The sequence below is a fragment of the Biomphalaria glabrata genome, chromosome 5 (assembly GCF_947242115.1).
Source record: "Biomphalaria glabrata chromosome 5, xgBioGlab47.1, whole genome shotgun sequence".
In the NCBI taxonomy this organism is placed as follows: Eukaryota; Metazoa; Mollusca; class Gastropoda; family Planorbidae; genus Biomphalaria; species Biomphalaria glabrata.
This window is the reverse complement of record NC_074715.1, coordinates 33,949,520-33,965,701: the sequence shown is the minus strand read 5'-3', so window position 1 is coordinate 33,965,701 and position 16,182 is coordinate 33,949,520. Positions and strand designations below refer to the sequence as shown.

Here is a 16,182-nt window from a genome sequence, read left to right as displayed (position 1 = left end):
AGTGGAACGGCACTCACATTGAAACGTGGCTGAAATGTGTACAACATAGATCTAATCTCCATCTACACTCTAATGTTGGTAACTCAAGCAATACTGAGAGCAGAACAAAACCTAAGAAGTAGACTTTCTAGTTCTCCATATGTAAGAGACAGACAAACAAGAATGCCTCCTAATCTGTGAAAAAATAGTACCTACATTTTGATGTTGTTTTTTTAAAGATGTCCTTGATTTAAACTCTATTCAGAGATTGTTTGTTTCATTACCTAGATTTATACTTTCAAAAGGAAATTTCTTAACTTTTGTTCGATATAGCTAATGTTCAAGATTATTTATGTTTAGTTTTGTTCTTATCTCTATTGATTAGACTATACACTAAAAATAATTGTTCCCTTTCAAATTTGATTATTACAAATGTTAGATGCTATGTTTTTAGAAAAATAGACAATTTTGCCATTGTGCTAACCTAAAACACTTTTAGGGCTGTCACGCCATTATGAAGCTGGTGACTTTCTGTCACCAACTAGATTTCATTGTTCTTAATAGCTAGTGAATGAACTAAAAACAAAGAAACATTTTTTTACCCCGCCCCAGCTCCCGCAACTGATGCCGATAGATCCCATGTATGAATCTACTCAGAGTATTTAAATTCCAGTTTAGTGAAATATATCCAGACTTGGTAACAGTAAAGGTCAGCTGTAAAGACTAGAATACTGGATCTAGGTAGATATATTGTATAGAAGATTCTAGTTTCGTGATATAGTATTGATGTTGTGTATGGAAAAGTCGTACTTGTATATGTACTGTAGACATAAGATGCAAAATGTTCCTACACGTCTATATTTACTTATTGAACTCTTGAATGCACATATTGTGAACATTTCCATTTCCAGACCAAAGTTAATTGTAAGATGATTGTATTTTGAAATATTATTATGGTCAAACCATATCCTGCGTGGCCAATAAGCTATTTTTCTCCCCAAAGATATACATAAACTGCCTAGTTCTAGAAAATCGTTGGAGATTAGAGATCCATGTCCACTCGTGGATATCACGGCCGCTGGACCCATGAAGCATTTGCCTACTAAAAGGAGGTAAACAAGAGTGTTTTCTTTTTGGTGACTACCACAATGCATGTAACAATAAGGGGACACTATTCTCAATGTTTTCCCACATTTACTAACTAGAGTCACCTGTCGAGAAAGACCTGGTTGTCATTAAAAGATTGCTTCAGTTGAACTACACAACAGACCAAAAGTTTGGGGATGAAATTACCTTTAAGGAACAAGAGCCTACAACCAGGGCCGGCCTTACAAACTGCGGGGTCAATTTAATGGATGCTTGATAGGCCCCTAATCTAATTAGTTTTACAATAACAACTATTACTATCAACTGGATCATTATATCAACATCTATTATAGAACATACATAGGAAGCTACTTAAAACATAATTTCACAAGCGAACTAAGCTATAATAACGAAGTATGAACATAATTTTTGTTTTAAAAAGCAGTTACCATTAATAATATAATGAGCCAGAATAATTTAAAGCGTAACATTCTTGTTTTATTGTTAGCAAAGTCTGTTAGACATTGTTCATAGTTAACCCTTTAAGTCCTACAACCCTTTAAAAGTGACAAGAGCCATGACGGATAGTATATGCTAAATGTAAGTGGCGAGATCACTTTTAGGCGCGGGGCTCAATTTAAAGCAGTCGGTCAGACCGGCCTAATGCTGGCCCCGCCTACAACAGTCACATGATTTCAGATTTACAAAATCATTAAAAATCTTTTTAATTTCAATAAACTACTTGTAAAGTATCTCTAAATGAATGGCCAACAGATAACAAGCTAGAGACTAACAATTGAAATAGAAATATATCTCTCTATAGTTTGAGTTTGGGTCATCGAACATTTCGTTTGGCCAAGAAAGTGCTTGAAATGAACGTCTCTATGACTTTCTCTATTAGTTACTAAAGTTGTTTTTGTGTTTTGTTGTGTGTCTGTCGACTTTCGCTTGACTAACTCATAATACATGGAGAGACTGGTTTAAAAGAGAAAAACGGCCAGTTCTGAGAAGGTAAAATCTCATTTAGTTAATGTCAACCATTCTATGCTTTTGAATATTTTTTTTATACAAACAAGGAAATAGCAAGGGAGGTAATAAGCGCAGACGCCAATCACTGAGCCGTTTCCTTTCCCTACTCATGTTGTTTTTTGTGTCTGTGTCTATTTACAAACTAATTTAGTCAAAGCAGCAATGCTGTGAGTGTCTAGACGCAGTCCCATGAATGTTCAGTTTGATGTAGCTACAAGGTAATGAACTAGATGACATCAGACACATCTCCGTCTTAGCTTAGTTTGATGTTCCAAAATAGAAGCTTCTTCAGATCTTTGAAAACAAAATTCTTAAAGAAAAGAATCTGCATTACAAAAAACAACAACCCAACCAGTCAATCATTCACCTAGCAGAAGGGAGCTTCTAATGGAGCTAATGCAGGCACGTAGATATAAACTGGTAGATATAACATCAGATGTGATGGCGTGGCTCAGATTTGGCAAACTTCGTTGACACGTAGCTAATCAGATACATTTATTTGAAACAACCACAGTTCTCGTTAGAAGTTGAGGGGAAAAAAACACAGATATCGATATTTTAAACCTAACTTGTTCTTGTTGTAAAGTAAATGGTTGAAGTTTTAGAGATTCATTTTTAAATTGGGTTAAAAAGTGTTTTATTCTGAGGCATGGGCGTAGTTGGGGAGGGGCGGGGGTCTGTGCTCAAACACCCTCTCCACCTGAAACAAGAATTTTTTGACTGTAAATTTGCAATTTCCTTTCTTTTTTTTTAATCGAAGGGGTCTTTAAGGTTTAACCCTACTACCTCCCTAGCGTCTGTCGATTGTGATCAATAACAAAGAATAAAGTATTCATTGTTATGTTATGGAGTGTGTGTGTGTTTGACTGAATGTCACATTTTCGTTGACATTTCCTGCTATATGTTCACCTCGGGTTAAGAGGGTGAAAAGACACGTGAAACTCCTGATATAGAAACAGGAAGTAAGAATGACTAAATTGACTTTTAGTCAGTAGTATCTTTTGGTAACAGGAGAACAGTAGTAACCTTAAGGGTCGAGAGAGTGGTCACTGACAGAGTCGAGAAGTATCTTTTGGTCACTTGAGAACAGTAGTAACTTCGAGTTGAGTATTGTCGTCTTTGGGACTTTAGACAGTACACGTATTTCTAATATTTATTCTTTTGTACTTGTGGAGCTGGATACATATTATTGAAGATTATTGTTACTCGCTGTGATGCGCACGTATTTTAGTAGTGAAGTTGTGTTATAAAGGATTTGTATATTTGATACCGCGGTTATGCGGATGAAGTTCTCTTTCAAATTGATATTTTGATGTAACGACTCGAAGTGCAGTACGTTAGTATTATTGAATAAAAGTCATATTTGTCTGACGAACATTGACTCAAGTCTTTGTATACTATTCATGTCTGTGACGTGTTAAGTGGACACATGAACCCAGCGTTCTTCAATATTACACACATTGACCACAACATCACCCTTTACATTTTGATGACCAGTACAAGTGCAATATTTACACCGGTCACTCAACCAATCCTTGACACTGATGTACTAGACATGCACTTTGACTAGAAGGCTATTGCATGTACCGGATATCTAACAGGGAAGTGGCTGAGATGAACAAGAAGGTGAAACACGACGCGTGAATGTTGAATTGAGACAACCAGTAGACTGAAGTGATCTATCTTATAAAGTAGATTGAAGCGAGATATCTTATCTTATAAAATAGATTGAAGTGAGCTATCTAATATGATTAAGTTGATTGAAATCAGCTATCTTATAAAGCAGAGACATTCTTTCCATAATTAAAATAAACTCCTTCGTGTATCCATGTATTTATCTAGTCGTGGCTTATCACATTAGGAGTAATACATTTCAAACCCTTTATATCTTCTGATTTACTTTGCATTTTATCTATGTCAGTCTAGTCATGCATTTTAATCAACGATTTAAACTCTGCTAAGGTGTTGGTTTTCCTGGCTGATTCAGGAAACCCATTCCATTCTCTAATGGCACTATCGATGGAGCTCTTGTACGAGTTTGTTCTAGCGTTTTTCGAATAAGAAATGTGCCTCTATCTTTGTGTCTTTCTGAGTATTTCATTACGTTTTGTTTGTCTATTTGTAAATTATAGTTTAGTATTTTATGTACTAGAGCTACTTTATTTTTTATTCTTCTCTCCTGAAGTGTCTCTAAGTTTAGTGATGTTACTAATGGTGTTACTCTAATCAAATTGGTATATTCGTTTGTTATCTCACTGCTCTATTTTCTATTTGTTTGAGCTTGTTTATTTTTACACTGATTGTGAAAGTCTGCAGATAGTTCTAGTTTTGTTCTGACAAGAAAATTTCAGGCTTGAGATTTTTGGATGAGTTTGGATGAATACGCCTAGAGAGTTGGATGGATACGCCTAGAGAGTTGCATGGATACGCCTAGAGAGTTGGATGGATACGCCTAGAGAGTTGGATGAATACGCCTAGAGAGTTGGATGGATACGCCTAGAGAGTTGGATGAATACGCCTAGAGAGTTGGATGGATACGCCTAGAGAGTTGGATGAATACGCCTAGAGAGTTGGATGGATACGCCTAGAGAGTTGGATGAATACGCCTAGAGAGTTGGATGAATACGCCTAGAGAGTTGGATGGATACGCCTAGAGAGTTGGATGAATACGCCTAGAGAGTTGGATGAATACGCCTAGAGAGTTGGATGAATACGCCTAGAGAGTTGGATGGATACGCCTAGAGAGTTGGATGGATACGCCTAGAGAGTTGGATGAATACGCCTAGAGAGTTGGATGGATACGCCTAGAGAGTTGGATGGATACGCCTAGAGAGTTGGATGAATACGCCTAGAGAGTTGGATGAATACGCCTAGAGAGTTGGATGGATACGCCTAGAGAGTTGGATGAATACGCCTAGAGAGTTGGATGAATACGCCTAGAGAGTTGGATGAATACGCCTAGAGAGTTGGATGAATACGCCTAGAGAGTTGGATGGATACGCCTAGAGAGTTGGATGAATACGCCTAGAGAGTTGGATGGATACGCCTAGAGAGTTGGATGAATACGCCTAGAGAGTTGGATGGATACGCCTAGAGAGTTGGATGAATACGCCTAGAGAGTTGGATGAATACGCCTAGAGAGTTGGATGGATACGCCTAGAGAGTTGGATGAATACGCCTAGAGAGTTGGATGAATACGCCTAGAGAGTTGGATGGATACGCCTAGAGAGTTGGATGGATACGCCTAGAGAGTTGGATGAATACGCCTAGAGAGTTGGATGAATACGCCTAGAGAGTTGGATGAATACGCCTAGAGAGTTGGATGGATACGCCTAGAGAGTTGGATGGATACGCCTAGAGAGTTGGATGAATACGCCTAGAGAGTTGGATGAATACGCCTAGAGAGTTGGATGGATACGCCTAGAGAGTTGGATGGATACGCCTAGAGAGTTGGATGAATACGCCTAGAGAGTTGGATGAATACGCCTAGAAAGTTGGATGAATACGCCTAGAGAGTTGGATGAATACGCCTAGAGAGTTGGATGAATACGCCTAGAGAGTTGGATGGATACGCCTAGAGAGTTGGATGAATACGCCTAGAGAGTTGGATGAATACGCCTAGAGAGTTGGATGGATACGCCTAGAGAGTTGGATGAATACGCCTAGAGAGTTGGATGGATACGCCTAGAGAGTTGGATGAATACGCCTAGAGAGTTGGATGGATACGCCTAGAGAGTTGGATGAATACGCCTAGAGAGTTGGATGAATACGCCTAGAGAGTTGGATGAATACGCCTAGAGAGTTGGATGAATACGCCTAGAGAGTTGGATGAATACGCCTAGAGAGTTGGATGAATACGCCTAGAGAGTTGGATGGATACGCCTAGAGAGTTGGATGGATACGCCTAGAGAGTTGGATGAATACGCCTAGAGAGTTGGATGGATACGCCTAGAGAGTTGGATGAATACGTCTAGAGAGTTGGATGAATACGCCTACAGAGTTGGATGGATACGCCTAGAGAGTTGGATGAATACGCCTAGAGAGTTGGATGGATACGCCTAGAGAGTTGGATGAATACGCCTAGAGAGTTGGATGGATACGCCTAGAGAGTTGGATGAATACGCCTAGAGAGTTGGATGGATACGCCTAGAGAGTTGGATGAATACGCCTAGAGAGTTGGATGAATACGCCTAGAGAGTTGGATGGATACGCCTAGAGAGTTGGATGAATACGCCTAGAGAGTTGGATGAATACGCCTAGAGAGTTGGATGGATACGCCTAGAGAGTTGGATGAATACGCCTAGAGAGTTGGATGGATACGCCTAGAGAGTTGGATGAATACGCCTAGAGAGTTGGATGAATACGCCTAGAGAGTTGGATGGATACGCCTAGAGAGTTGGATGAATACGCCTAGAGAGTTGGATGGATAAGCTGACTGGAGCTACACACCGCCAACATCAACACTTTGAACATCACTCTTCAAGAGGAGATATCGTCGAACCTGGCCACGAAAGTCAATGGATCAAGACATCGTGAGCTCCATCAGAGCAGTGATGTAAGCTGTGTGTGTTTCTGACTCCATCCAAACATCGCATGACAGCCGCTGAATCACGTGATCAGAAGCCGTTTGCTGACTGATAGGCGGGAAAAGATAAAACCCCGGGATCCTAATGTCTGATAATATACTTGAAACCATTTCCGTTGTACAAATGCAACGGAAATGATAAGACTCTAGAACCATTGGTTTGATTGTCTCTTGGTGATATACAGAACACGTTGGACATTTTCCAACAAATAACATTACAATTCCTCTTTTCAGCTAGCAAAGTCTTCATGGGACGAAACAGGAACTAAAAACATGCATGGGCACGTTTCTCGAGGAAGACTCTAAAGATTTTCTTAGAAATTTTACAATTAAAGTATCTGTTTGTGAAACGAATTATAAGCTAATTGGTCACACAGGGAAAACTCAGGTTTGACAGTTATACTTTTAAACTTAAAGTATAATAATCTAATAATTAAATTTTGTCTCAAGGTCTAGACAATCTATATCTTGAAAATACATACGTCAGAGGGTATTCCCCCATGTATTAAAGAGTTTTAGAAATAAATATATTAAGCGCACCGTCTTTAAAAGTCTGGATCTATAGTCCTAGCATTAGAATGTCATAGAGCCTGAGTAGATTTATTTAGACATGCGTTTAACCTGGTGATTTTTTGTTCGGAAAAATGAGGGTTGGGGAATCCGGTCGGGGTAAAAATGTTAAATTTAAACAATCTGTCATTCCTTAGTTATTAAGAGATATTGAATTGCTCTTACAAACAGTTTCATTAAGGAGTCATTGTCTTCTGTTTTAAAGACCTGTGGTGTCAGTTACTTGTTCTATAAATAGCTCTCTATAATTATCATTGACATTACACACATGGAACCTTTTTTTTTCTTTGCATCATCATTTGGTAGATTATAATTTTAACTCAATATTATTTCCTAATAACTATTTCAAAATAAAATAAAACACACACATACTCTTCTCGTACTATATTCTAATTGTGGATAGAGAGAGACGGTTGTCGATCATATGTGGTGCCCCAAAGTTCTAACAGATTGGTGCAGATGAACGTAATTGTTTCTTTAAATAAAAACTTGGCACATTTTTGTGTATGGGGTTTTCTAGAGTTAGATTTTTTCAAAAAGATTTTTAGATTTTAGGTAAATAAATTAAAGTTAAAGACTGTGTTGTAATTAAAGGTTTTTCAGATGTAATGACGATGACAAGAGAAAGGTTCAAACCCTAGTCTTGTAGTTCCCTACTTCACTTACGTAAAAGAAATGTTTCTTTTTTTTAACTTTCAAAGACAGTTTATTGCTATGTCATAGTGTAAAATATTTGAATAATAAACGTTTTAGCGTCTCATTTTGGATTCTCGGAGAAGAGGAATAGATAGAGGCTTGAGGGCTGACACGGCGTGACCTGAAATGTGAAGCTGCAGTAGGTTTCTTTGTTTCAGGTGAAGTCAGAAACTTAATGACTAGGTCCAGTAATTTGGTAGTGGTTGGCTGTCTGGTCGTGCGGCATGCGCGCTGAACTGTCGGTTGGTTGTCTCGATGGTCCAGGGTTTATATCCTGCCCGCTGCCATCCCCCGTCATCCTGCAGGATGTTAGACTAGGAAGTAGACTTCATATCTGACGGAACCTCCGAAACATGTCAAACATTTTACAAACACTACAAACATTTAATGCACATCATTGTCAAAGTGTAGACCAGTGCTGTTCGGCACTATGTCTGCATGTCACGGACCACAATAAGACATCGTCCATTCTGGTGGAACCTCTGAGTTTTCATTATGATCTGTGGGTAGAAGTTTCCACGTTCCAGATAGAAAGTACCGTGGGTCAAATAGCAAGCACCGCGGACCAGATAGAAAGTACCGTGGGTCAAATAGCAAGCACCGCGGACCAGATAGAAAGTACCGTGGATCAAATAGCAAGCACCGCGGACCAGATAGAAAGTACCGTGGGTCAAATAGCAAGCACCGCGGACCAGATAGCAAAAAACCCCGGGCCGGATATGGTCAGCACACATCACATTTAGCCAAGTAATAAACTTTTTTTTCCTTTTTGCAAAGACTGTCAAGCTAATCTAGATTTAGATCTAAATGGACTTTTCATTTGAGTTGATCGTCCCTTAAATTATAAGATTGACGTCATCGTAAAGCCACCGGAAGTCACGTGTGTATATTGAGCAGAGATCAGAGAAACATCCTCGAGGCATTTCAGTGCATACACACACAGAGTTAGTCATTTCACTCTGATATCAATACATTACATACAGCGAGAAACTGAAACTTAGAAGCACGCGCTGCTCTGAGATAAGTTCGTGTGCAAACATGGAGTCGAATGGAGACAAAATAGGCAGACGATGAAGGTTAGCAGTGCCTGGAATGACCTACCTTGACCTACCTGCTGTCTAGCTACTGGGGGTAAAGTGGTCAATAAAGACTTGAAAGGAACACGTGCGTCAAGAAAAAAAACTAAAAGTCAGCAGCACAGCGGAGATGTAAAACTAATTCAATCCTCGCATAGACTTAATGAGTTTTATGAGTTTTATAGCCAAGGAGTAGGTTGTTCTCGTTAGACACTGGATCATCTTAATCTATATTGACAACTCTCATGAATCATTCATTTTGTATAAACTAAATATTGACACCTCTCATAAATCATTCATTTTGTATCAACTAAATATTGACAACTCTCATGAATCATTCATTTACATAAAACTATATACTGAAGCTCTCAATCACACTTAATGAATATTGACACCTCTCATGAATCATTCATTTTGTATCAACTAAATATTGACAACTCTCATGAATCATTCATTTACATAAAACTATATACTGAAGCTCTCAATCACACTTAATGAATATTGACACCTCTCATGAATCATTCATTTTGTATCAACTAAATATTGACAACTCTCATGAATCATTCATTTACATAAAACTATATACTGAAGCTCTCAATCACACTTAATGAATATTGACAACTCTCATGAATCATTCATTTTGTATAAAGTAACCAGAAACCTTGCACACAATTTCAATAAGCATACACTTCTACTTGCAGGGGAACAATAGATGCGAATGTATGCATGAACAAGGACAAAAGATAGATCTATCATCTATAATAATCTATAGAGTTGTTGTTTTACAATAATGACTTATTAATTAAAATGCTAAAAAGTTAATTACAGTTTACTACAGAGGCACGATGGAGAGATATTGAGAACAATAAAGGATAATAATTTCATTCTGTGTTATTGAAAAATAAAATGGTAGAGGCAAAAATTTGTTGACAACCACTATCTACTGTTGTACTTACCTTTAGTCCTTCATGTCCTTGTATGCCAGGTAATCCCATAATGCCTTGCTTGCCCTGGGTGATAGAGGCCAGACTTAGATTTAATTACATGACAACATGCTGGCCAGAGTGAGCTATAGACATAATATCTGGTTAGTACTACACATCATACGATGTGGTTATAGTCGCGAGAGTGATACTGCAAAGTGATCGTTTACATCTTGAAACACTCACACATAAAAGAGATATAACTAATGCGATGATATTGGACAAGAATGAAGAAATAAATCTAATGTTAAATTACTATTTGGTTTTTGTGTGACATAAAAATAAATTTTAATGAATGAAATAGAATCTTATTTGCAAGTTTATGCAAATGGATTGGTGACGTGGACGGCGGAAAGAGAATCCAAATTGACCAACAGAGGACAGTGGTTATGTCTGCACAGTGTGGTAAAATATGTAGGTCGCCGAAGGGGCTGCATGACCAAGTGAAATACTGCACTCCTCATTTATCTCCAGACTCGAAGACAAGCCCTATTATTATTATTATTATTATTATTATTATTGTTATTGCCACAAAGCTTCTTTTTTTTTTCTTGTAATTAAATAATGACTTACTTCAGGTCCTTGAGGTCCTTTCATACCTGGACTTCCGGGGTCACCTTTGTAGCCCTGACAACGAAATAGGTTTCAGACCAATGAGAAGAAATACATACATATATATATATAAAACTATTTCTATCTCCCCTGAACCCAATTTTTTTTTATTACATTCACAAACACACTCGATAGAGAGAAAAGAGAGAGAGAGAGAGAAGAGAGAGAGGTGAGAAAAAAAGAGAGAGAAAAAGAGATAGAGAGGAGAGACAGAGAGAGAAGGACAGAGAGAGAAAGTCATAGTGAGAGAGAAAAAGACAGAGAGAAAGAATACCAGCGGGACAGAAAGTCATAGAGAGAGAGAAAAAGACAGAGAGAAAGAATACCAGCGGGACAGAAAGTCATAGAGAGAGAGAAAAAGACAGAGAGAAAGAATACCAGCGGGACAGAAAGTCATAGAGAGAGAGAAAAAGACAGAGAGAAAGAATACCAGCGGGACAGAAAGTCATAGAGAGAGAGAAAAAGACAGAGAGAAAGAATACCAGCGGGACAGACAGTCATAGAGAGATAGAGAGAAAAAGACAGAGAGAAAGAATAATAGCGGGACAGAAAGTCATAGAGAGAGAGAAAAAGACAGAGAGAAAGAATACCAGCGGGACAGAAAGTCATAGAGAGAGAGAGAAAAAGACAGAGAGAAAGAATACCAGCGGGACAGACAGTCATAGAGAGATAGAGAGAGAAAGACAGAGAGAAAGAATACCAGCGGGACAGACAGTCATAGAGAGAGAGAGAGAGAGAAAGACAGAGAGAGAAGGACAGAGAGAGAAAGTCATAGAGAGAGAGAAAAAGACAGAGAGAAAGAATACCAGCGGGACAGACAGTCATAGAGAGATAGAGAGAGAAAGACAGAGAGAAAGAATACCAGCGGGACAGACAGTCATAGAGAGAGAGAGAGAGAAAGACAGAGAGAAAGAATAACAGCGGGAAAGAAAGTCAGAGAGAGAGAGAGAGAGAGAAAGACAGAGGGACAGAGAGAGATAGGAGATGAGTTAGAGAGAGAGAGGGGAGAGGAAAAGAGACAAAACAGAAAGAGAGAAAAAAAAAACAGAAAGAGGAAGACAGAAAGAGAGAGAGAGAATGACAGAAAGAGAGAGAAGACAGAGATAGATAGGAGATGTGATGTATAGTCATGTGATTGATTGTGGAAGATTATTGTAACATTGACAAGTATTTCTCCCCAAAAGCTAGATTTTTGTGTGTTTATCCATGCATTGGCTTCATTATTTCCAAACATCAATACTAGTAACCATAACATAGGAAGTGAGCAGTTAATGGGAACACATGACCTACTTACAGGTAAGCCCATGTTGCCAGGTTTCCCAGGTAAACCCGGAGTACCCTGCAAAGAAAAAATCAGTGTTCTAGTTATTTGACCTTGTTCAGTTCAGTTACCAAAATGATTCTAAAAAGTGAATATCAATATATTCAGAGCTATTCAGTCATTAATTGTATATGATTAAAGAACGTTACATGATATGTACCAAAGAGTTCATAGAAAAGGTCAAAGAAATGGTTTAAAAGTGTCCACATTAAACAACAGCCTGCTTAGGAACATGGTCGAATATGTATGGACAAAGAGTGAGCTACAAATATCAACAGCTTACAATTAGATCTAGATCTACATTCGTTAGCAATTAGACGTTTCAATCAATCTTAATTTGGTTGAAATTTAAAAAAAAAGGCTTACCGGATTTCCGGCCGGACCTCGTTCTCCTGGTGGGCCTGGATTTCCTGGATAACCCTGTAAAAAAATCAAGTTAAATGTAAAATTAAAAAAAAAATCTTAAGTTCAGAATGTTTCGTTTTTGAAGCTTTACTTACAGAGGCTCTCAACATGTAATTGAAATTACATTATGGAACTCATTACTCAAAAGTCAAAGGTAAGAAGGAAATTTTATGTAAGATACTTAAATTATAAGGATTTTAAATATCAAACGGTGAGAAAGTAATATAATGAAAAATGATAACCACCTTTGTAAACATTGGTAAAACATTTAGTTACATTGCATGTGTTTTTAAAGACTTGCCTGGCAATGTGCTCACACCTGTGAGATAGTCTACAAACTATTAATGTTTTATTCATTTGAACTCCATTAATGGCTAGCCAACGCTATGCTCTATAAACTTCGGTCAAGATTAGTCGGAACATGAACTTGCAGCCATTGACCTACTGCAGGAGGCTTGAAGACTTTAATGTTGGACATTATCGAGTGAATAAACATCACGTGTCCACTACAACACTAGCAGCACTAAGTTACTCAGATTATGAAGAGAAGGGGGAAGAAAATATGTCAATAAACATCTGCTTCATTCAATACTCAACAAGGAATGCCAATCTTTCACATTATTTTGAAAAGGCTGTCTCGTGTGTGTGTGTAATTGCTGTTTGTTTTGTATGTGTGTGACATGTTTTTTTTTCTGCGAAATTAATATTTGGGCACATTTCACAAGTGAAAAACAATAAAAATGTGTAATTCGGTGAAGAATATCAAGCTTAAACGTTTGTACTGTTCAAGATCACACAAGATTTGATTGTTTGTCCTCGTTTTTTGATAGCGTCACAGCTCAGTTGATTTTTAGCATTTAGACAACCGGCTATGAAAAAGAATATAATTTTAGCACCTAGTCTTGAGGTACCAAATAAAGAAATACAATCTGGGTTTTCTAGTTGGATGGCTGCCTGGTCGTGCGGTTTGCACGCTGGACTGTCGTTCAGATTTATCGATGGTCCCGGGTTCAAACCCTGCCCGCTCCCATCCCCCGTCGTCCTGAGGGAGGTTTGGACTAGGAAGTAATTATCTTCAACTCTGAAGGAACATCCGAAACATGTAAAACATTTTACAAACAACATTTTAGTTAGATCATTAACATACAATCTGGGTTTTCTAGTTAGATCATAAACCATATTAGAACATTGACAAATTTAATTAGTGCTCGCGATTTTAATATCGCATATAAATGTTTGAATAGTTCAATTATCTAGACATAGTTCAATTTCAGGTCAACTATATATTTAAATAGCAACTTAGATTTTTTTTAAATATAGGCAGTTCAGAACGAGGATTTTGGCCACATGGGGAAAATTCTATTTTGACAGTTATAATTTTTCATATTGGCTTGAGTACTATACTTAGATCTAGAGCCAACATCAATTTTGAAAGGACTATCGCGTTTTTGAAAGGATTATTGCGTTCGGGAATTTCCGAATGTAATGTGTTATTGATTCGAGAGTAGAATAAATTAAAGTTCAGGAAAATTTTGCGCATCGTCTTCTAGGCCTATCATTGGAATTATTCAATAAAAAAACCTGGCGTAGTCATCCATGGTGTAGGCCTCCCGAAATTATGCGATAATTGAACGTTGCTTCAATTTTCTGAAATTTATAAGCTTTGTTTATATTTTTACGTAAATATAGCCTAATGTAGATTACATCTAGATTCTAGGTCTAGAAGTAAATCTAGATCTAGACTAGATCTTAAGAGTTCTAACTCAAAAGATTAGGTCTAGTGTTAGAACTAGTTGTCCATATAATGAAGATAATGAAGAATAATCGTACAAATATGCATAGCCCGTAGGCCGAATCAAAAACATCGTAGCGGCTGGCGGTGTTTTTCTTGTTTTTAGGATTGTTTATAAGCAAGTGTTCCAGATTTGGGCGCAAAAAAGACAACATTTTATGATGTGAAGAATAAAACTTGCATTACTAAGAAAAGAATGTCTTGAGCCTACTTTATATTTACTAAGCAACATAGACAATATATAAGATAAGATAAGATAAGCAAGCAGCTGCTCAAACGCAGTCAAGTAGAGGACAATACCTTCACGCTTTACTAGTCTATCTTATCTTCTTCTTATCTTATATAATACAGACGTTACTTCAAAAAAGAAGATGATTACGTCCTACGCGTCATGCATCTAGTCATGCATGTTAACCAATGACTTAAATTCTGCCAAGTCAATGGTTTTCCTGGCTGGCTCAGGCAACCCATTCCATGCTCTAATAGCACTAGAGAAGAAGATTTTGTACAGATTTGTCCTAGCATATGGAACGAGGAGTGTGCCTTTTTCTTTGTGTCTTTCTGAGTATTTCTGTCTATATCTATGTCTTAGGAACATTTAGGGCTGGATATTTTGTCAGGTCTACAAGCGCACTCCCTACCTCACATCTGCCCTAACTCCTTATATTTGGAATCACCTCCAGTCTGTAGCATAGTTTGTTTGTTAGTGTGTATTTGTGTGCGTGGACATACATGTCTGAGTGAGAATGATTACGCCAGAACCTTTCATCTGACACTAGAAGACATAAACTGAAGGATGTGAGGCAACTTCAACTTAGAGACAAAAAATACTTCAAAAACATTTAGACGGATAATTTATCAACCGTTCTTAAGGTCAACTGAAGGCACTTGGGAGGGAGAGGGTGGGTGAAGAATTAAATGCTCAGAAAAGTGTGAAAAAAAAAAACTACGTTGAATGATTCATCATTACCAGTGAACCTGCAACTGTTTCCTTTGAACAATCATATTCGTTACGAGTTGAAGTGTTAGGCTGACTAATTGTTATTTGGATAACTGCTAACTAACACAACAGAGGCCGAATTTCTTACCAAAAAATAGCCATGGAAATATAACAGCGGCTTTAAGGAAGAGGATGCTAGTCAAAGCTAAACACATCAACCTAACAAAACAAAACAGCAGCTCCCACATCAACCTAACAAAACAAAACAGCAGCTCCCACATCAACCTAACAAAACAAAACAGCAGCTCCCAGACAAAAGAGTGCTTGACAGCACCTAACAAAACAAAACAGCATCTCCCACATCAACCTAACAAAACAAAACAGCAGCTCCCACATCAACCTAACAAAACAAAACAGCAGCTCCCACATCAACCTAACAAAACAAAACAGCAGCTCCCAGACAAAAGAGTGCTTGACAGCACCTAACAAAACAAAACAGCAGCTCCCAGACAAAAGAGTGCTTGACAGCACCTAACAAAACAAAACAGCAGCTCCCAGACAAAAGAGTGCTTGACATCACCTAACAAAACAAAACAGCAGCTCCCAGACAAAAGAGTGCTTGACATCACCTAACAAAACAAAACAGCAGCTCCCAGACAAAAGAGTGCTTGACATCAACCTAACAAAACAAAACAGCAGCTCCCAGACAAAAGAGTGCACGATTGCCAACTAAAAGAGCATTAGCATTTGGATACTGCTGGCCAGAATTGTGTGACCAGTTCAGAGCCAGTGAGACGCACTCGTCTTGAGTTCCTAACACATCTCTAGAAAATGCTTCTTTATAGACTATCGTGTCAATACCGCTGTCTGAACATGAAATGCCGACCAAACCTCGTTCTCAAATTAGTCTCAACTCAGTTACCCTACGGAGTCTTTGTTCTGACATATCTTAACAACACAAGACAAACAAAATATTCAGAAACTTTTTTCAGCCACAATACAATAAATATAAAAAACCGCAAGAGTTACTTCTCTTGAGCTCAACAATGTAAAACAATGATGGCTTCACTGCTACGGCTTAACAAAACAGTTGGGGCCCGCCTCCCGG

General features: G+C 38.0%; 1 protein-coding gene across 1 annotated transcript in view; it reads right to left on the bottom strand.

The window, feature by feature from the left end:
• LOC106060279 (collagen alpha-1(IX) chain-like) overlaps positions 1 to 16,182 on the bottom strand; it is a 159,667-nt gene that overhangs the window by 62,410 nt on the left and 81,075 nt on the right. Inside the window, exons 28-31 of the mRNA XM_056030301.1 lie at positions 12,304 to 12,357; positions 11,911 to 11,955; positions 10,578 to 10,631; positions 9,978 to 10,031 (exon numbers count right to left, since the gene is read on the bottom strand). Coding sequence (XP_055886276.1) covers positions 9,978 to 10,031; positions 10,578 to 10,631; positions 11,911 to 11,955; positions 12,304 to 12,357 — 207 coding nt within the window. The remainder of the gene's footprint in view (positions 1 to 9,977; positions 10,032 to 10,577; positions 10,632 to 11,910; positions 11,956 to 12,303; positions 12,358 to 16,182) is intronic.